The sequence below is a fragment of the Arvicanthis niloticus genome, chromosome 7 (genome assembly GCF_011762505.2).
Source record: "Arvicanthis niloticus isolate mArvNil1 chromosome 7, mArvNil1.pat.X, whole genome shotgun sequence".
Taxonomy (NCBI): Eukaryota; Metazoa; Chordata; class Mammalia; order Rodentia; family Muridae; genus Arvicanthis; species Arvicanthis niloticus.
Window position 1 is genome coordinate 2,579,171 of NC_047664.1, and position 20,860 is coordinate 2,600,030.

General features: G+C 39.7%; 2 protein-coding genes across 5 annotated transcripts in view; one reads left to right on the top strand and one right to left on the bottom strand.

Annotated features, from left to right (window-relative positions):
• Window positions 1–3,786, bottom strand: part of Ccdc18 (coiled-coil domain containing 18) — a 96,412-nt gene extending 92,626 nt beyond the window's left edge. For 2 of the 4 annotated variants that reach the window (XM_034509275.2, XM_076937773.1), the window contains exons 1-4: window positions 3,446–3,785; window positions 3,060–3,215; window positions 1,787–1,929; window positions 1,189–1,360 (exon numbers count right to left, since the gene is read on the bottom strand). In XM_034509275.2, the coding sequence (XP_034365166.1) occupies window positions 1,189–1,360; window positions 1,787–1,926 (312 nt within the window). In that variant the 5' untranslated portion in view covers window positions 1,927–1,929; window positions 3,060–3,215; window positions 3,446–3,785. Of the gene's footprint in view, window positions 1–1,188; window positions 1,361–1,786; window positions 1,930–3,059; window positions 3,216–3,445 lie in introns of all 4 variants that reach the window. The other 2 variants (XM_076937774.1, XM_076937775.1) reach the window with 1 other exon arrangement.
• A 253-nt stretch (window positions 3,787–4,039) lies between these two features.
• On the top strand, window positions 4,040–13,263 carry Tmed5 (transmembrane p24 trafficking protein 5). The gene is made up of 3 exons (XM_034509276.2): window positions 4,040–4,574; window positions 6,741–6,838; window positions 9,895–13,263. Exons 1-3 carry the CDS (start codon window positions 4,386–4,388, stop codon window positions 10,295–10,297), a joined length of 690 nt encoding a protein of 229 aa, XP_034365167.1. The 5' UTR covers window positions 4,040–4,385; the 3' UTR covers window positions 10,298–13,263.
• The last annotated feature ends 7,597 nt before the right edge of the window (window positions 13,264–20,860 follow it).

Genomic DNA, 20,860 nt, shown 5'->3' on the forward strand with positions numbered 1-20,860 from the left:
ATTGAGAAATTTATAGTATTTCTCTTAACTATGGAATTTTCATTGCATAAAAAGTTAGACTATAAAAGGAACATGTCAGGAACCATCTAAGAAAAGCTAAAAACTAGCAGGTAATCTTGTGATGGTTTCACTGTGAACTATAAAGCCATGATGGATTTACTCTTCTAGGCAAGGCCAAAGAGATTACATTTGAGGAAAGATTCCTGTTAATATGTTTTTCCTGTTATTATTAAATATATATAATAATCAGTAGGCATTAGCCCACCCTTTTGAGTAGACCTCTGCAGAACAATGAAGAAGTACTGTCTTGTAGTGATGCTACATAGACAAATAGATGATTTCTTAATTATGTGTGTGAGTATGTAATTATGACATAAGTATGTAGCTGGCCCCAACAGGAATGTATGAAGATGTATAAATGTATATGCATGAACTTATATATGAATTTATGTGAGTTTATGCATATTTGCTTGTGTAAAAGTTTTTCCTTCTGGGGGCATAACTTTCTTCTCCTGGTTCAATCAAAGTTTATTGCTCCAAACCTCTCTATAGCCTGACAAGCAGAGGCAAGGCTTCTGGGCAAGAGAAAAATAGTCCTACCAATTAATTCTTTGTTTAATCCCCCACTGTTTTCCCACGAGATGCTAAACTCCAGAGACTGCAATTTCTGGCCTCAGAGGAACTCAGACAGGCAGGTCACCTAGGTCACCTACCACTACAAAGTAACTTAGACTTAAGATAGGTAAATGTTTTATTATTAAAAAGCAACCCTAAATAGCTTGCAAGACCTAGTCTTACCCCCACCTCAGCTACCTTCAAGACAGAACCAGAAGAACTACCAGAGCTGGCCTCAGACAGGAATAATTATGGAGCTGGGTAGGTGGCTCAGCAATTAAGTGCACTAGTTGCTTTTCTCAAGGACCTGGGTTCAATTTCTAACATTCATATAGAAACTTATAACTGGAACTTACTGCCCAGAACTTGGGACATTAAACTCAGGTTTCAGGAAATCCAACACATTTTTCTGACCTCTACATCATAATTGCAGGTGAAACATTCATCCACATATATTTAAAAAGAACAACTATATTTCATTTGCAACAACTATAGTAAAAGATTATAATAATGTAAAAACACAAGACATACAAAGGAAAACTATTTTAAATAATCAGATCTAAAAATAATAACCTGATCTCTTGGTTTCTTTTGATAATCAGTACTATCAGATGTTTTACAAACTTTCTTATAAGGTGGGTAAATCAAACGTCCCAGGAGTCTAGGTTGGGTGAGTTCTTCCAAAATAAGCCTTTCAGATCTTGAAGGATTGCAGACATAATCAGAATTTTCACTTGGACTAACACTACAGAAGAAAGGAAAACTACATTTCAGTTCTGACAGTTTTTACCACAAATTTCTACATATAATTATCAGAAATTAGATCTAAAGTTATGAACATAAGACTGTGCTTCCAATACACTTTCAGTAAATCATAATTAGTTTACATTAGCTATATATTTCATGAATCTCTTTACTTCAGGAACAAAAAAAGCAGCCACAATAATGAAAGATAAGTAATCAGTATACATTGTATACTGCTTCCTGATAAATTAAAGATGTTTTCTTAATATGTAAATGTTAATATTTCCATTTTCACTAACTGAATTGATTTAAAAAGTACAGAAAGTTATGTCTTGGCCCAGGGAATACCAAACTTAACATAATAAAATCTAATCATTTTACATTTATAAATACTTTACAATTTATACATGTGATTTTATTTCCTTGCCTGGATAACTCTTCCCCTAAATTGTGCAAACTCCATTCTGTTATTTTGAGTTCATGTCTTAATGAAGCAACGTTTGCAAGCAAACTTTCCTCCTCATTGTCGTTGTCTTTAGTGTAGTAGTCTGATGAACTAGATTCCATTTCCTTAACAAAAAATAGAAAGATACTTCTTGGAGTTAGCCTGAAGATTTTATGGTATAAATTAAAATAATCTCACAGCAATAAAATTGAAAAAACTGTGCTTGGCACCAAGACTGAGAATCGAGTGTGTTCCTCAAGATCAACAGATCAAAGGAGAGAACAGACTCCCACAAGTTGTCCATTGACCTCCACAGTCATGACACTCATATGCGTGTGCACACACACATACACACACATACACACACATACGATGTGTGTTATTAGATGAATTTGCTCAAAGTCACACAAATTTTAGAGGGTCAATCTGAGATTTGAATCAAGGTATACTTTTCTAATTAACTTCAATATGAGATGTTAGAATTTAACTTTATAAGCCCTGGGCATTTGATGTTACAACCCTCCATAAATTCTTAATAGCTATTATTACCAGGTAAGTTATCTCCTCCCATGCACAGTGGTTGTAAAATTTAACAGCACTCACAAGTCATAATCACAGATCAAAATGACATGTAAAGAGTGGATATGGTTACCATTCCTTTAATCCTAGCACTTGAGAGGTAGAGGTAAGTGAGGTTCTGTGAGCTCAAGGCCAGCCTGGTCTGCAAGATCTTAAAGGCACTGCTCTTTCAAAGAGTTGCTATTGATCTTCTCAGCCCCCACATGGTGGCTTACGCTTGTCTATAACTCCAGTTTCAGAGGATCCCAAACACCCACAGACACAGAGTAAAATTAATATACTTAAGAGCAAAGGATGCTTTATTATTGTAATTACTAAAATAAAAACTAAAAGGTTTTAGAATGTCCACTCCTACTATTGAACTTCCTGCATAATCTTACAATTTCACTTCTCTCTCATATTCCATTCAACTTTTTTCACTGTAGCACCTCTTTCATTGCCCTTCATAAAATTTGGGTTACAAATATTGTAATTCCCATATATCATGTTCAAGAGTGTAATGCACTTAGGAAAGCTCAATATTTTCAATGGATAAATGAATATAAAGTGCCTTCTGCCTCTCCAATTCAGGTAAAATAGGTTTAGGTACATTAATTTCCCACTCAAAATTTCTCAGGAGTAGGGTGGATTGAAAAAAAAACAAAACAAAAAACAAAAAAAACAAAACAACTCTCACCTTATTGGACAAAGTTGACGCCTAAAATTAAATGAGATATTTTGTAGATATAAATGTTTCTACCCTGTTTCCGGTTTTCTTTTTAACAAATTTGCTTCCGCTTAAGTTCGAAGACTTTCCCAGGTCCCCACACTACTTCGCATCTGTTCAACATCACTAGCATCATACAGGATAATGGAGGAGAGAAAAAAAGAAGAAACTTTAGACTAAAAAATGCTGTTCAGTACTGCAGAACACCATGTAAGTCAGGTTTTTTACGTTCAGCAATTTCTGCATTTTCACGTAAGAATTTTCTAGCCGTTCTGAATGAATACGTCTGGTATTTAAACATCTCATTTTCCTGGGCCGTTTACCGTATGTGCACATAGAAAGGCTGATCATCTTACCTACAGGGCGGCCCTGACAACAGTATCTTCAAGTCTAGTGAAAACATGCGTTATAGGTGTACACACGCACATCCATCGAGTGAAGGACAAGCACTCTACAAAAATCCTGCCACAGGATTTTTCCGCTTGAGAAAGAGTACATGGTTTTATACAGTATTTTATTTCAAGAAAGAGGTCCTCCATATGTCTGTAGGGAGGAGAGCAAAATTTGGCATCCTCCTTTCTCACAAGATTTAATAATAAGCGTATTCTGCTTATAATTAAATTGTGAATAAAACGCCTCACACGCAGGCCAGGCGCAGGTCGATTATCCCAAGAGAAACAAGCCCCTCAGGAAAGCCCGTTTCCAACCAGGAGGCATTTGCTCACCACCCAGATCGCAGTCGGGGTTAGCGTCCCCAGACCACGGCGCACCGCGAGGCTCCTCTGAGCTCGGAAGCCTGGGACACTCTCGCAGCCCACGACGTAGAAGCCTCTGACTCTCGAAGAGAAGAACCAGCGAACCTCCGAGGCGCCGAGTTCGAACCGCCGCGTCAGCCGTTGGGACCCGCCTCCCAGGCTGCAACCCCGCCCCCACGCGGGCCCCGCAAACGCGACGCTGGACGCAGGGCATGCCGGGAAATGAGGCTGGACGCGCGAATGGGCGGCGCGCCGAGGTCACGTCGGGACTACATTTCCCATCGTTACCTTCGCCAACGTTGATTGGCCTGTGTGAGCCGAAACCACAAAGTCCTGGGTGAAGGAAGGATGCGAAACCCAGAAAGGAGTAGAAAGGGCCCGCTGGCCCCGCCCTCGCCCAGCCCAGTGGACGACTGTGCTTCCACCTTCCAAGAGAGCGTGAGCTGCGCCGCTGCCTGCAGTTCCCCGTGATCGGGATTTCAAAGCCGAGGCGCCAGCACCACGCACCTCCCTATACGCGTCCAGTCTGAGAGCGACAGGGATGGGCGGCAGGATGTGGCTGCCATTCCCGGTGCTGCTCCTGTCCGCTCTGCCCGCAGCGGTGCTGCGCGGGGCGGCCGGCTTCACACCCTCTCTGGACAGTGACTTCACCTTCACGCTGCCGGCGGGCCGGAAGGAGTGCTTCTACCAGCCCATGCCCCTGAAGGCGTCGTTGGAGATCGAGTACCAAGTAAGTGTGGGGATGAGCTGGCCTTCCTTGGGCCGGGCCGCACCACATGGTCGCCTCACGAGCTCGGAAAACTTGCGGACGGCGACCGAGGTGAATCCGAGGAAGGTCTCCTGGGAAGCTGACCTGCTCAGCGCAGGCGTACTAGGCGGGGCTCCTGGGAGCCTGGAACTCACTAGTTTGGCCAGTCCTAAAATTGATACTTACTCTCCCTCTTCCCTTTCCTCTGGTCGGAAAGAGGCCAGCATTGGTGACGTCAGTGGCATTACTCTTTGTTTCTTAGTTCCCGCATGCCATTTCAAGCTAGTTTACATACACTACAGTTCGGAGAAGTTCGCAATAAGAGGTTGATAGACGTTCTTTATTATTGAACAAAGTGATGACAAATTTCAATATTATAAAATAGTCACGATGTTTTGAATTGTGGCTGGGCAATGGTGGCACATGTCTCTAATCCCAGCACTCGGGAGGCAGAGGCAGGTGGATCTCTGTACAGTCAAGGCTGCATAAGTGAAACCCTGTCTTGGGAGTTTGGAGGAAGTATTGACTTGTGTCCATGCGAAGATCTCTAAGTCAGATTTTGAAATGTGTTGAAATGAACTGTTGCTGTATTTAGTGGTACATTATCATCCCGGGTGTATATCCATCACTTTGAAATCAAATAAGATAATAGTGTATTAAAACTTTATGACCTGTCTTCCGTTAAACTTTCTCAGCTTTCTTCCGGTGTTATTGTTTTCTTTTTAGTATCAGCAGAATACTCTTATTACTAAATTTTTTTTAATCTTATGTAGAATTTTTATGTGAGGAACCTTTGGGATTATTTATAGAAGTTTACAGTAATTACAGGAAATATCTAAAGTCATAATATACAAAATCTTAGCAAAACTGAGGTTACAGGTTAATATTTCTTGATTTCCACTTGTGAGCAAAAGTTTAGCATTTACTGAACAATTAACGTATGCAAGGAATTCTGCCGGGAGGAGAAACAGTTTAAGAGAAACCTGGTTCTCAGAAGTTTGGGAGGTTCATAGGCAGGCTTTGAGTTTGAGGGGTTTTGGTAGATTGTGGTTGGCTAGTTGGTTGGTTGCTCTGTTTTTTTAAGACAAGGTTTCACTATGTATCCCATGGCTTTGAATTCAGTATTTAGCCCAGGCTAGCCTCAGATCTTCACAAGAGTCCTTCTCAGCCCCTGAGGACAGGTATTACAGGATGAATCGTCATATCCTACAGGTAATTTGAATAAAGCAGGATTACATATTATTAGAGTATAATCATTTCTTAGTTTTCAGAGAATAGGGTTGTCAGAGAAAATAAAAATAAATATGAAAATGAGATAAGAATGCAAGGAATGAGACCAGTTTTAGAAAAGGGAAGGATTGAGTAGATGTTGTGATTTTAGGATGTATAATTTGAGTGTTCAGAAGTGTACTATAAGGACTGACTGAGTTTTTATTAGCTTTGAAGACTGTGAGGTCTTAGGGTGGGAGCAGCAAAGGAAGGAGGTGAGGACACCGACAGGCAACAGAGAGGGGGCATGAATGTGTTTTATAATAAATACCTTTCCCTTGGGGGGGGGGCAAGGACATGTGAGATTTAAGCAGAGAGGTAGATAGACTATGAAAGGCAGATTTAAAGGAAGAAAAAGGAGACACAGGGAAACCAGCTGTGGGTTTAGTGATAGAGCCTAGGTAAGAAATTTTTTTAATCAAAACCCGCCTTGTAAGCAAGCATGGTGCCATATGCTGATAATTCTAAATACTCAGGATGCTAAAGGAGGAAGATGACAAGCTAAGGCTAGCCTGGGCTATGTAATGAGACCCTAGCCTGGGCTATGTAATGAGACCCTAGCCTGGGCTATGTAATGAGACCCTATCTTAAAAAGTAATTCGGAGCACAATGCAGTTTGTCAACCTCTGGCCTCCACGCACACGTCTTTTAAAGGTGAGGCATGGGGATGCATGCCTTCCATCCCAGCACTCTGAAGGAAGCAGAGGCAGGCCAAGCCTGGTTTACACAGTGAGTCCCAAGACAGCCAGGACCACATAAAGAGACCCTGTGTCCAATAAATACATAGGTAAAATCTTTTAAAAATCTGTACATCAAATGGTTTATTTTATAGAACTATCTATTTTCAAAGTTTGTAATGTATATTTTTCTCTTCTATAGGTTTTAGATGGAGGAGAATTAGATATTGATTTCCACCTTGCCTCTCCAGAGGGCAGAACCTTAGTTTTTGAACAAAGAAAATCAGATGGTGTTCATACGTAAGTTGATTGAGACACTGGAGGGTGGGGCAAGCTGACTTGGACTCCTGAGTGCTAGTATGACAGGTGCATGCCACCATGCCCAGGTAGTATCCCTGGAGTTGGTTTAGCTGACTCTGGTGAAAGGAAGAGAGGACCAGCACATCAGCACACCCATAGCTATATGACTCTAAACAGGCATGTTTCCAAATGTCCTCATTTCCAGTTTGTCACTACAGTCTGTTATGCTATTTCATGGAATCAGGGAATCCTTCTGCCTTAGCCTCCCCAGTGGCTCTGATCATCGGTGTCTACCACCAAGAACACCACACCCAGCTAATTTTTCCCTTTGCTTTAGTTAATCTATTGTGGCATCTTATATCCGCCTTCTTGGCTAAGAAAAAAATAGTTTGGCTTTGTTTGTTTTTGAGACAGGATCTCAGTCATGTAACTGATTGGATTGGAACTCAGCAATCTGCTTACCTCTGCCTCATGGATGCTAGAATTAAAGGTGTTCACATGATGTCCAGCTTTTTTTGGTTTTGGTTTTTTTCTGAGATAGGGTTTTTCTGCATAGCCTTGGCTGTCCAGAAAGTCACTCTGTAGACCAGTCTGTCCTTGAACTCAGAGAGATCCACCTGCTGATACATCTTGCCCTTTTTGGATCAGTATCATACCCCCTTGGAATACATTCAGGTGTGTCTAACCCTTTGACACTATAATACAATCTCTAGAGTTTACACTCAAGAGCTGCACAAATTAAGTTATAAAAAAGAAATTACAAAAAAAAATCTCATATTTTTAGCAAGTTTTACTGTTTTGAGCTACATTCATAATCATCCTGTGGCACGGGCAGCCTATGAGGTACAGGTTAGACACTCTTGAATGAATGCTGTCCTTCAGAAGTCATCAACTAGTTTTATAGTTATCATAAAAGTCAATACATTTGTTGATATATATTGAGTATGATAGAAAGTTTTTCTCAAGAAATAATCATTTCTTTCTATTTTAAAATGAATTTATTCACCAGTATTTGTTCTGGCTATGACAAAGTATCTAAGAAAGTCAACTTAAAGGAAATAAGGTTTATTTTTTAATTTCAAAAATTTCAGTTTATGGTTACTGTCTTTAGGTTTTTAATGGTGTAAAGAGATACCATGACCACAGCAACTCTTATAAAGGAAAATATTTAATTGGGGCTAGCTTACAGGTTCAGAGGGTTAGTCCATTTATTGTGTTGGCAGAAAGAAGAGCAGCAGGAAGGCAGACAGGGTGCTGCAGAGGAGCTGATCGTTCCACATTTGGATCGGCAGGCAGCAGGAAGAGAGAGGCACTGGACACTTGAACATTTGAAAGCTCAAAGACTACACTCACTGCCACACTTCCTCCAATAAGGACACACCTCTTAATAACGCCACTCCCTGTGAACTTTTTGGGGCCATTTTCACTCAAACCAGCCTTTAATCACAGCACTCTGAAGGAAGCAGAGGCTGGCCAAGCCTGGTTTACATGGTGTGTACTTTTCTAGTGTTAACTTAGGGAGTGGGGGATGAATCAGATCAATAGTTGTCATTACATGGCAATAATCATAAAACTGTGTTGGTAAGAAAATGCAGAGAGTAGTTATTAGGTGCAAAGTGCCCCCCAAAAGTCCCAAGCTGACAATGTCATGGGTTGAGGTCTAGGCTAAGCTCAGGCTGGACTCTGACTGGGTAAACAGGACTGCTACTTATATCAGCATTCCTTGCAAAAGTGGTTCCTGTTTGTCAAGGAAAAGCCATTACTTCCCTATCTGCACCCCCAACCCCAACTACAGCCAACTACCTTCCCTTCTGAAAGGGCATCTAGTTCCCTTTAACTCAAACAAGCCTCCAGCAGAGGAAAGCTCCACACTAGTCCCTGAACTGTTCCAGCCAACTCACCTACCTCCCCTGCAACATACCCCTTATGACTGGCAAGACTCCTGCCATTCTGATTCCCTCTGGCCCCTCTCCACTCTCACAGGACAGCCTTGGCAATTTGAATAGACTTTACTTTGCACCCATAGAGTGGTCAGGTTCAGTAACTTCACTGCAGCCTCCCTTAAAGTAGTGATTAGAAGGGCACAGCAGTAAAGCCTAAACACTGTAACGAAGTATTGCTGGTCAAAGGATCCATCAGTGAGCAACCCCTTAGCAGTTTGGGGACTTGTTTGTTTGTGTTGAGACAGGGTCTCTCTGTATCCATGACTGTCCTAGAGCTCACCCACCTTTGACTCCCAGGTACTGGAATCAAAGGCCTGCGCCACTATTACCCGGCGTGCTATAGATTTTTTTTAATCCTGTAAACATACCAGCATGCCAGCATGTCTGCGCTGGTTTTAGATGAATTTGTTAGTGTTCTCCAGTCTCTTGTGGAGTAGTTAACTGATGAGTAGTTAGTACTTAACTGAAGAGTAGGTAGTACTTTGTCATTCTTTCAAGAACTGGTGTTTGTTTTGTGTGGGGCCAGCTGCAGTAAATGGCATCAGCAGGCAGCGTGCAGAGAGTTTCCTTTGTGGAGTCTTTCTCTACCAAAAAGGACAGGGTGCAGAGCTTTTCAGAAAATCACTCATCAGCCTGTGGTGGTTTGCCTTTAGTCCCAGCACATGGGAAGCAGATACAAGTGGATCTCTGTGAGTTGGAGTCCCGCCTAGTCTACAGAATCAGTTCCAGGACAGCCAGGGCTACACAGAGAAACCCTGTCTCAAAAAACGAAAAAAAAAAAGAAAGAAAAAGAAAATTAAACTCAGTTTAAAGAATAATCTCAATTAAAGGGTAGGTTGGTTGGTTATAGTTGCATATGAATAGGACTTAATATAGAATTTCTTAAAGCATAAATATTAAAGTTTATTATGACTTATCATGTATTTCAGCTGTGAATGGTATTTTTCCCAGACACCCCCCCCCACAAAAAAAAAAAAATTAGATCAGCATAACATATAATTGGCCAAGTAAGTTCCAAGTGTGTGAAACTTGAAAATATTTGAATACATGTGTCCATGTTGTTTCCCAGATGGGAAGTACATAGTACTAAAAGTCTGTTCTTTTTTAATACAGCATAGAGACTGAAGATGGCGATTACATGTTCTGCTTTGATAACACATTCAGCACCATTTCTGAGAAGGTAATTTTCTTTGAACTTATCCTGGATAACATGGGAGAAGAGGTTCAAGGACAAGAAGACTGGAAAAAGTATATTACTAACACAGATGTCCTCGAGATGAAACTAGAAGATATCCTGGAATCCATCAATAGCATCAAGTCCAGACTAAGCAAAAGTGGCCACATACAAACTCTGCTTAGAGCATTTGAAGCTCGTGATCGAAACATACAAGAAAGCAACTTTGACAGAGTCAATTTCTGGTCTGTAGTTAACTTGATGGTCATGGTGGTGGTGTCAGCTATTCAAGTTTATACACTGAAAAGTCTGTTTGAAGATAAGAGGAAAAGTAGAACTTAAAACTTCAACACAGATTACTTAATGATGAAAAAAAGAGGTAGAAAATTCTAATACACTGTTACAGTCAAGATATTAGTCATATTCCCCATAACATTTTTAAAAATGTATGTAAGTGTAAGATATGTAAAATTTAATATGAAAGGAAAATCATCACTTTATGTCCAGATAACTTTATTGACCCAGTTATACTTAAGTATAAAACAAGATGCCATGTAAAATTTAGATTTGATTGAATGAAGCCATAATAACTATTTTCCTAAGGTTAAAAATCCTTCCCTGATATCATATATGAATGAAATGAATTAACAATGTTTATAAACATGCCACCAGTTTGCTTTTACCTAGATTTTCTCTGTACATGTGGCAGGTACAAAGTAATTAAAGAAGTTTCCAATACATTACATTATAAATCATTTGAGAATTATATAATCATGGGCTGAATAGATCAGCTTTTCTCTACTAAATCTTTCCAAAAAGAGTAAATAGAAGCATATCACTGAAAAAATATTTATGTTTTTACAACCAAATATAATGTGAAATATTATCCACAAGTATTGGTTTTTATATACTTAGTCTATATTTCCAAAAGCTAACATTTTTATAATTAAAACTGGGAAGGCATTCTTTCCTCATAAAAATTAGGCTTTGTCTTTTGTCTTTGATATAAGGTATATAAAGGGTAGTTGATGTTTATGAATAAGATGCATTCTACCTAGACATTAGCTAAGATTAAATTAGAGATAAGATGAATTATTTTTATATTACACATCAACAGTGTTATGTTGGTTTCTGCACAGCTGTTGGTATTGATAATGCAGGTGTGAGGGACATACTACTGAAAAGATCTGACATTAATGTAAATAAACAGCACCTTTCTAAAGTCTGAAAATCAACAGAAACATGGAGGAAAAATGAGATAAACTTGACAACACTAGACCCACAAGTTTACCTAAAGAGAAGTGTAATATCAGGAATCAGATGGGCTCTTCTTGCCGTCCCAATTATAATAGAAATCATATCAAAGGAGGGTAATCTGAAATTCCGTGGAAGAAATTGTATTTGTCATAGATTTTATTTTCTAGTTACTGTTTTTATTACAAATGTTCAGATAGATTTTATGAAATGTACATCCTACCATAAGATTTAGCACTGGCTATACATATTCATTACAGTTTTTATTATAATTCTCACAAAATTACCTCTGGTCACTTATTGACTTTGAAGGATTAGGACAATCCCAAATTATAAACAGCTAATGTAGAAATAAAAGCCGATACATACAAAAAAATCTGCCTTTCTGGTTTATCAGTCTGTAGTACAATCTTATTAAATACTAGTGATTTAGGTTCATCATGAAACAGAATTTAAGGTACACTCATTTTTAGTGTTATAATAAATGTCTTGTCAATTAGAGATACTCAACAGTCAAATCTGGCTATTGAACCCATATATACATACACACTTTCATTGCTGTAATTCTTATTATGCATTAATGATCTTGCACTACCCTCTACCTCACACAAAATTATGATACCCAGAGAAATACTCACTTCATTTACAATTTATACTCAGAATAGTTCAGAAATACACTTTTCTCCTTCTCAGGCCTTGGGGAGAAGACTAGAAATTTATTTTTCCCTATTCAGAGGCTTTTCAAAATGTGAGATAAATACTATGTATGATCAATAACTGACCAAGAAAATGCCCCAGTATTTATTATAAGCCATGCTTCTACAATAGATGCAGAACAGAGGTCAATGAGATCATTGCCTAAAAAACCTCTCTTCCCTACTTTAAGTACAGGAGAAGCAAGCTATAGGTACCATAACTGAGGAAGCAGAATCCACTGCGTCTTTTCTGTAAGACTGTGATTAAGAATTCTACCTCTTAGATACAGGTAATACTGTACTATACTCTTAACTGCTTACTTAACACTGTATCTGTTACATCATCTTATATGTATGTAATTGTGCCACTGATTTTTTTGAATTCTTATTCAGCTACTCACTGCCATTTTAAATGGTAATAGTAGCTTTATTGGAGAAACAAATAACTTAGGAATGTCAAAGATTTTATTTTTATAGACAAAAGTAAAAAGATACTAAGAACCGTGTTGCCTGTATGAATCATAAAAAAGTAAAATTGTAAGCAAAAAAAAATGTTTATTTTTAAATGTGTATTTTCTGCTTCATATGAGTTTTTTGACCTTACTGTCTCAATTATACTAAAATCAAGTAAGCCATCACTTGGTGTGGTTTTTGTCTTTTTTTTTCCCCTCTTTCTTTTTTTCTTTCTTTCTTTCTTTCTTTCTTTCTTTCTTTCTCTTCTCTTCTCTTCTCTTCTCTTCTCTTCTCTTCTTTTCTTTTTTTTTTTTTAAGACAGGGTTTCTCTGTGTAGCCCTGGCTGTCCTGGAACTCTTGTAAACCAGGCTGGCCTCGAACTCAGAAATCCGCCTGCCTCTGCCTCCCAAGTGCTGGGATTAAAGGCGTGCGCCACCACTGCCTGGCTTTTGTCTTGTTCTTAATTGTATAAATTACTACAGTATTTTAACAGAAGTTTAGAAATCATCGTTCTGAGTTGCATTTGGATTGTGTGCTCTTTTACATGAATGGCAAAAAACAGGCTAAATAAGTGAAGAAAACATAGTTGAAATATAAATCAAAGTATACTTAGGAATCATTATCATTAAACATTATGATGTCTTAAAATTTAAAAAAAAAAAAAAAAAACAAAATAAAACAAAACAAAAAACAAGCAAAAACAAGTACCTGTAATTTTCTACCTACAGTAAAAATTCTTTATCTGAAATTATAAAATATATTGATTTAGCATGTAATTTTTTTCTTCTGTAATATAATACAGTGTGGCTCAAATTGCACTATATGCTGTATTTGTGAACATCTTAAATGAACAACACTGTACTGAGCTCCATACAACTAATAAAAGTTACTATCAAAGAAATCTTACCAACCTATCATAATTGTTGTCTATTCCTTAAAGCTTCTTAAAAATTTTCAATCTTAAGTAAATTTGTTTTCCTTTCCCATTTCAAAAGCCCACCGCTCTCAAGTTTTTGTATCACGGTACTCACTTGGTTTCTCCATTGTGCAAACATATATTTTACCTAAAAGGTCTTTAAGATTTAGAAAAGCAAAGACCACCAGTTAATTGCCCAAAGTCTGGGTTCACTCCTTTATCCCAAGAAGTGTACTCGGTATAAAGCACTGACACCCTGTAATTCACCCCCGGGACCCCTGTGAAGGTTGAAGGAGAGATCAGACTCCACAAAGTTGTCTTCTGACCGCCATATGTAAATTACAGCACATGCATCCACATGAAGACATACAAAAAATTACACACACAAATATATATATAAAATGTTACAATTCTTTAGTCCTAGAATGTAGCTCAGGAAGCAATATCTATTCAAAACAGTATAGAAGTTATCCTTGAATATTAGCCAACTAACCGGTCTTAGGAAATCAAAACTCCTTTGAGGTTACTCCTACATTTGTACAAATAACTGTTAGGAGTGCAGCTGTGGTAGGGTATGCCTTTAATCCCAGTACTCCAGAGACTGAGTGATCTTCATAACTGGAAGCCAGCCTGTGCTACATGACACCCTAATTCAAAGAAACAACAAAAAGCTGGTTGTTAATGGTGCACTAAGGAGGCAGAGGGAGGCAGAGCTCTGTGAGTTTGAGGCTAGCCTGGTCTACAGGGAGAGTACAGGACATCCAGGGCTGTTACACAGAGAAACTATGTCTCAAAACAAGGACAACAATAACAAAACCCCACAAAATGTATATGAAAGAATACAATGATTTATATAGGGATCATATAAATGATTGTCTCCATCATGGTATCTATATACACTCCACACACTGACACAAACCTTTGGGCTCCTTTCCACTTCCATGGCTTTTGGGTTCCCACATTTCTGAAATCTCATGTCATAAGCTAAAGCAGTGTTATGTTTAAGGCCTGGCCAGGAAAGGGGCACAGATTCAAAATCTGAATGTTATTTAAAAGGGGGACACAGGAAGTTGTGTTCTGGATCCCTACATATGTGTATGTGCGTAATATATGCTACATGTATGGGTTCCTACAGAAGCCAGTAGATGGCATCAGATTCCCTGTAGCTGGAGTTACAGGCACTTGTACACTGGTGACAGCCATCTGATAACCCATATCTAAAAAGGACAATTCAGCGCAAGGAAAAACCTTATACTTTTTTTTAGCTCTTTGATCAGAAACATGAGGAGCTGAGATAGCTCGGTGTTAAGAGCACTTGTTGCTCACAAATTCAACAAGCACCTGGGTTCAATCCCAGCACCTACAGTGGTAGTTCACTACCATCTATGATTCCAGTTCCAACCTCTTCTGACTTCCACGGACACCAGGCACACATGTGCATTCAGGCAAAAAACACAGCACCTTATTTTAAGTTTTTCAAAAGAATCAACAGCGTGATAATGTGAGAATCTTGCTCTTTTACTAAATCATGTAACCAACTTACATGTATTGTGTCTTAGAGAACCAGGAAACAGTAAAAGGAATAGTTACAATCTATTACCCAGTGCTAACACTAACTCCGTTTCTTTTTTTTTTTTTGGTTTTTTGAGACAGGGTTTCTCTGTGTAGCCCTGGATGTCCTGGAGCTCACTCTGTAGACCAGGCTGGCCTCGAACTCAGAAAATAGCAAAGGTTTTATACCATGATTCTGTAAGGCTTGTTTTTGTTGTTTTGGTGTGTGTGGTGTGCAGATGACACAGAGGCCAGAGGTCAACACTGGGCATATTCCTCAATTGATCCACCCCTTGAGACCATGGTCCTTCACTAAACCTGGGAGTCAGTGATTTGCTACACTGGCTGGCCAGTGAGTTCCAGACAGCTATTTCACCTGCCTGTCTTGTGTCTATGTTGGGATTTACAGGCTGCTCTGCTATAGCCAGCTTTTCGTATGGGTGCTAAAGTCACAAACTCAGATGGAGAGTCAAACACTTAGCCATTTCCCCAGCCCCGGAAGCTTGAGTAGAAATAGTCAAATACAGAATAAGTAACTTCTGATCCAACATTAAAAATTAGAGTAAACCAAACCAATTTTAATACTTTTACTTTGGTTGGTTGGTTTTGTTTGTTTTGATTGAGATAGGATCTCTCTGCATAGCCCTGGCTGTCCTGGAACTCACTATATAGACCAAGGTAGCCTCAAACCTGCAGAGATCAGCCTGCCTCTGTCTCTGAAGTACTGGGACTAAAGACATACACTGCCATGCCTGACTTTTTAATACATTTTAATTAAGATGAAATTCACCTCCCCCTTCTGTATCTTCCCTTCCCTAATTCAATGTAAAATATACATATATATATATATATATATTACATATACATTATATATAATATTTATATATATATTAAATGTGTATATATAATATATTACATATATATTAAGTCCAAAACATTATTTTAAATAACCAATAGAGGGGCTTGTCCCTGGGAGTGGCCCACTCTCCCCCTTCTAGCAGCCTATATAGTTTTTCCTGGTGGGGGATGGGGACTCCAGGAAAATGTCCTTTCCAAATCAGTATGTCTATTATTACTGGAGATTTAATACTAGGGGGAGGGGGAGATGTTGATTTGCATTTTTTAAAGGGTTTACGGGGACTGGAAAGATGGATCAATGGTTAAAGAGTACTGGCCTGGGTTAAAGAATTGACCTGGGTTCAATTCCCTGTAACTCTGGTTCCAGGGGATCTGACATCTTCACACAGACACACATGCAGGTGAAACACCAATGCACATAAAATAAAAATAAATAAATCATTGAAAAAGAGGGGGGGTGGTTACTGGCCGGCCTGGAACTCAGACCTAACTGCCTCCACCTCAGGAGTGCTGGGATTAAAAGCATATGCCACCACACCCATCAAAACCTAACCTTTTGGTACTGGAGAGATGGCTCAGAGGTTAAGAGCACGGTCTGTTTGTCCAGAGGTCCTGAGTTCAATTCCCAGCAACCACATAACCATCTATAATGAGATCTAGTACCCTTTTCTGGCCTGCAGGGATACATATAGGCCAAACACTATATACATAATAAATACATAAATCTTTAAAAAAAAAAAAAAACCGAACCTTTCTACTTTTGATTTAAAGAAAAACAAAAAGCCATAGTAATGCCATTTGTCGATGGAAGCTGAAATCTAGAGGTTCAAAGATACATTTTAAAATGTATTTGACAATATGGAAGAGAAATTGAATCATTACCATACTGCTAGTGGAATTTAAAAGGTAACCACTTTGGAAAATATTCCTGAGCATTTTGGTTTGGTTTGGGGTGGGGGGGGGTGTTTTGCTGTTTATTTGTTTTGGGCCTTTCAAGACAGGATTTCTCTGTGTAGTCCTGGGTGTCCTGGCACTAGCTCTGTAGACCAGGCTGGTATGTCTGCACCTGAGTCTACATTTATCATTTATATGCACCACATACATGCAATACCAGCAGATACCAGAAGTGGGCATTGAATCCCCTGAAACGAGGAGCTGTACATGGTTGAGAACCACCAAGCTGGTGCTGAGAACTAAATCCAGGTATTCTGAAATAATAACCACAACAACTCTTAACAGCTGAGTCATCTCTCTAGGACCCCTAAATTTCTTTAAGAAAAAAAAAAAAAACTAATAAGGGGGAAGGTATGGCTGCCATTTTTAATCCCAGCACTCAGGAGGCAGGATAGGAGGATAGGCAGATCTCTGAGATCAAGGCCTGTCAGATCTACTTTTCAAGTTCCAGGACAGTCAGGATTACATCAGAACTGTCTAAATAATAATAATTTTAAGAACAACAGCAGCAACACAGAGCTAGCAGGTGGCTCTGAGTTGGTAAAGGCCTCTGTTGGCAAACCTGACAAACTGAGTTCAATCCCGATGAGAGACACCGTGGAAGGAAAGAACTAAGCAAAGTTGTCCTCTGGCCTTTACAAAACCACAGAGGGAGAAAATATATAACAACATATATAATATATATTTATACACACACACACACACATATCTCCTAACATTTGCCCTACTGAGCATTTATTCATGAGAAACAAAAATATTTAAATAAAAATCCCACACAAATGCACAAAGCCACTTTATAATAACAGAGTATCAACAAATAAATAAATGTCAGTAATCTGTCTCATGAAATTATTACTCAAATTATTCTGCTAAAGGTGGGGGAAATCTCCCCTTTACTGTTGGGGATAGAATCCAGGGCCTTGCATGTGTGGGGCAAGCACTTTCCAAATATCGGAGCCAGGAAAACCATACTGATACTTGGCAACAACTTGAATGAGCCTCAAAGCATTTAACTTTGTGAAAAACTCACATATGTTTTGTATTTATGTAACCTCTGGTAATAAGTGGGCACACCATAAATGTGGCGGGCACCATCACCTAGAGATGTTTTTTAAGTGATCAGAGCATTGATATGGGAAGAACGATGTGTTTCCAAATATTGTGGTTCTCATCCTGTGACTCCACAGGTCTATTACCTCCACTTTTTAGTTGTTGGCTTTTACTTTTTAATTTATTTATATTCATGTATGCTCATACACTGTTGCTGTCTTGAGACACACCAGAAAGCATCAGATCCCATGACAGATGGGTGTGAGCCACCATGTGTCTGCTGGGAGTTGAACTCAGGACCTCTGGAAAAGCATTCAGTGCTCTTAACCACTGAGCCATCTCTCCAGTTTTTTAAAAGGTGTGAATTTTCGGCAATTATGGCGCAACAGGTAAAAGGACATTTTTAAAAATTGGGATAAGTGTTGGGAGTCGACTTTTAGCAGAAAGCGGCTAGAAAGCAGCTATTCACACGCCGTATATGCCTGCAAGGTGCACATGGTATCTATGCCTGCAAGGCACACGGTGCACGTGCTATCCATGCCTGTAAGGTTTACATCATATCCACGTGCCTACAATGCACGTGACAAAAGTGTATAAATACCCCAGATTTCCCTTCAATAAAAGAGACTTGATCAGAACCTCTGTCTTGTCTCCATTCTGTGCGTCTCTTCCCCTTATCCCTACTCTCTCTCTCTAGACCCTGACCTTAAGACCAGAGCGGCAGTTTGGGCTGAGCAGTGGTGACACACGCCTTTAATCCCAGCACTTGGGAGGCCAAGCCAGGCAGAGCGGAGCAGGTCGCAACATTTTTGTTATAGTAACTATTCAGGCATTGTTAAGTCTTTTGTCGCTAGCCAGGCAGAGCAGAGCAGGCCGCAACAGATAAGTGACTCCTTCACCTGCAAAGTTTTAGCTGTAAAGAACTCAGAGTTGAGATATATAAACATAAATACTTAATATCTAATACAAAAATGTAAATTGTTTCATTATTTTGTAGGGAGAGGGTGGGTGGGCTCCAGTGTGACACAGCACACTTGCATATTTGGAAGTTAGAAAGATGAAGTCCGTTCTCTCTTCCCACCATGTCAGTACTAGGTACTGAACTCAGATCAAGTTTGGCAGTGACAACCCTGGAAATTCCCTTTTTAAAATGTATGAGTGTTCTGTTTGCATGTATTTCTGTGCACACTACATGTGTACAGTGTACATGTGGCTGACTGTTGGGAGCCGACTTTAGCAGAAAGCGGCTATCAGCTTTGCAGCCATCTTGAGCCATATACCCTGACATGAGACTTGTTTTTCAACAGCCTACAAGAGCTGAAGCACACTCTGATATCCCACATATTTTGTTTTGCTGTTTACTGCCCCCAGCTGCAAGGGCACACGTGGTAGCCACGCCTGCAAGGCATGCGGTTCACATGCTATCCATGCCTTACATGCCTGTAAGACACACGTGGTAGCCACACCTGCAAGGCATGCAATTCACTTGCTATCCACATGCTATCCATGCCATACATGCCTATAAGGTGCATGTGGTATCCACGCCTGTAAGGCTTACATCATATCAACACCTGTAAGGCATGTGATATCCATGCACCTACAAGGCACGTGGCAAAAGCCTATAAATACTCCAGATTTCTCTTCAATAAAAGAGACTTGATCAGAACCTCTGTCTTGTCTCCATTCTTTGCGTCTCTTCCCCTTAATCCCTCTCTCTCCTCTCTCTCTCTCTCTCTCTCTCTCTCTCTCTCTCTCTCTGACCCTGACCCACAGACCGGAGCGGCAGCTTGGGCCAGGAAACAGTGGCCGCCAAGCGTGGAGCGGAGAGGGCCACAACAGCTGACCAGGAGAGAGAGTCGAATCCTCCAGGAGTTAGCAGTGTCTGTGTGCCACATGTGGGTGCTGGAAGCTGAACTGAGGATGCTCTAAAAGAACAGCCAATGTACTTTACCACGGAGGCATCTCCCGAGCCTGTATTTAAATTCTTAAATATAAAAGGAACAGGATTTAAAAAGAAATTTTTTTGGTTGTCATAACTCTAGTTACCAGGCCTATAAGTACCTCTCCCAACTGAACTATCTTGTTAACCCAGGACATTTTTAAACTGCTGGCAAATATTCCTTCGCCAACAACAAAGGAGAAAACAGTAACTTACAGAGTGCCCAGCCTCTGGACATTCTACCATAGACACTGTCTACAGCATTACACTTGAAAGCTGAAACAGAGCTTACACCCACCTTCACCTCACCCAAAAATTCATGTTTTCAGTAGCTTTATTTTGTTGGACCACATTTATAGCTACCCTCAGCCAGAGATTGGATATATCAGGTAGACAAGGAATAGAAAAGAACCTATAAAATATGCAGCGGGCCCATTTATTATATCACATGCAACTGTTTCCAAAGGGAAGAGCAATGAATAGCTATCCTCTGCAGACATGCCTCTTCCAGCATAGGCAAAGCAATGATAATAAAAAATGCAAAGTACTAAGTATAGTACTTTGGAAAACATAAAAGCAAAATCTGCTTTTCAGCAGTCAATAGGGACAAAAACAGGAAGCATTAACTTATTATTATTATCTCTTATTGTACTGGACCCTTAAGCTTAGGTTGTGTGGTGCCCCTAGGTAACGTCACTTATCACACCATCTCAAATTGAAGGATGCAAACCCTCTACTAATTGAAGGGAAAGAACATATTTATTTGCCACACAATATTCCTAGTATATTAGTGTATTATATATAATTCTGCTTCGGCTCTGCCAGTACAAACATGGCCAGTATAGATCACTACACACAGCATTTTCTTTTAAGATTTATTAAAGTTCACTGTAGCTGTCTTCAGACACACCTGAAGAGGGCATCGGATCCCATTACAGATGGTTGTGAGCCACCATGTGGTTACTGGGAAATGAACTCAGGACCTCTGGAAGAGCAGTCAGTGCTCTTAACCACTGAGCCTTCTCCCCAGACCCCAGTTTTTAATTGAACTTTTCATGTGATTTAAAAATGGGGCAAAGGTCTCTTGCCTTGTCTTTTGCATCCATGTACTACCACTGCCCTAACCTTCACACCACCCAGAGCTGCACTCCCATGGACCTGTTCCAGCCATCTGCTCTTTCCTGCCAACTAAGACATGACAATTTGGAGGTAGTAGAGAAGTAACATTTTCTCCA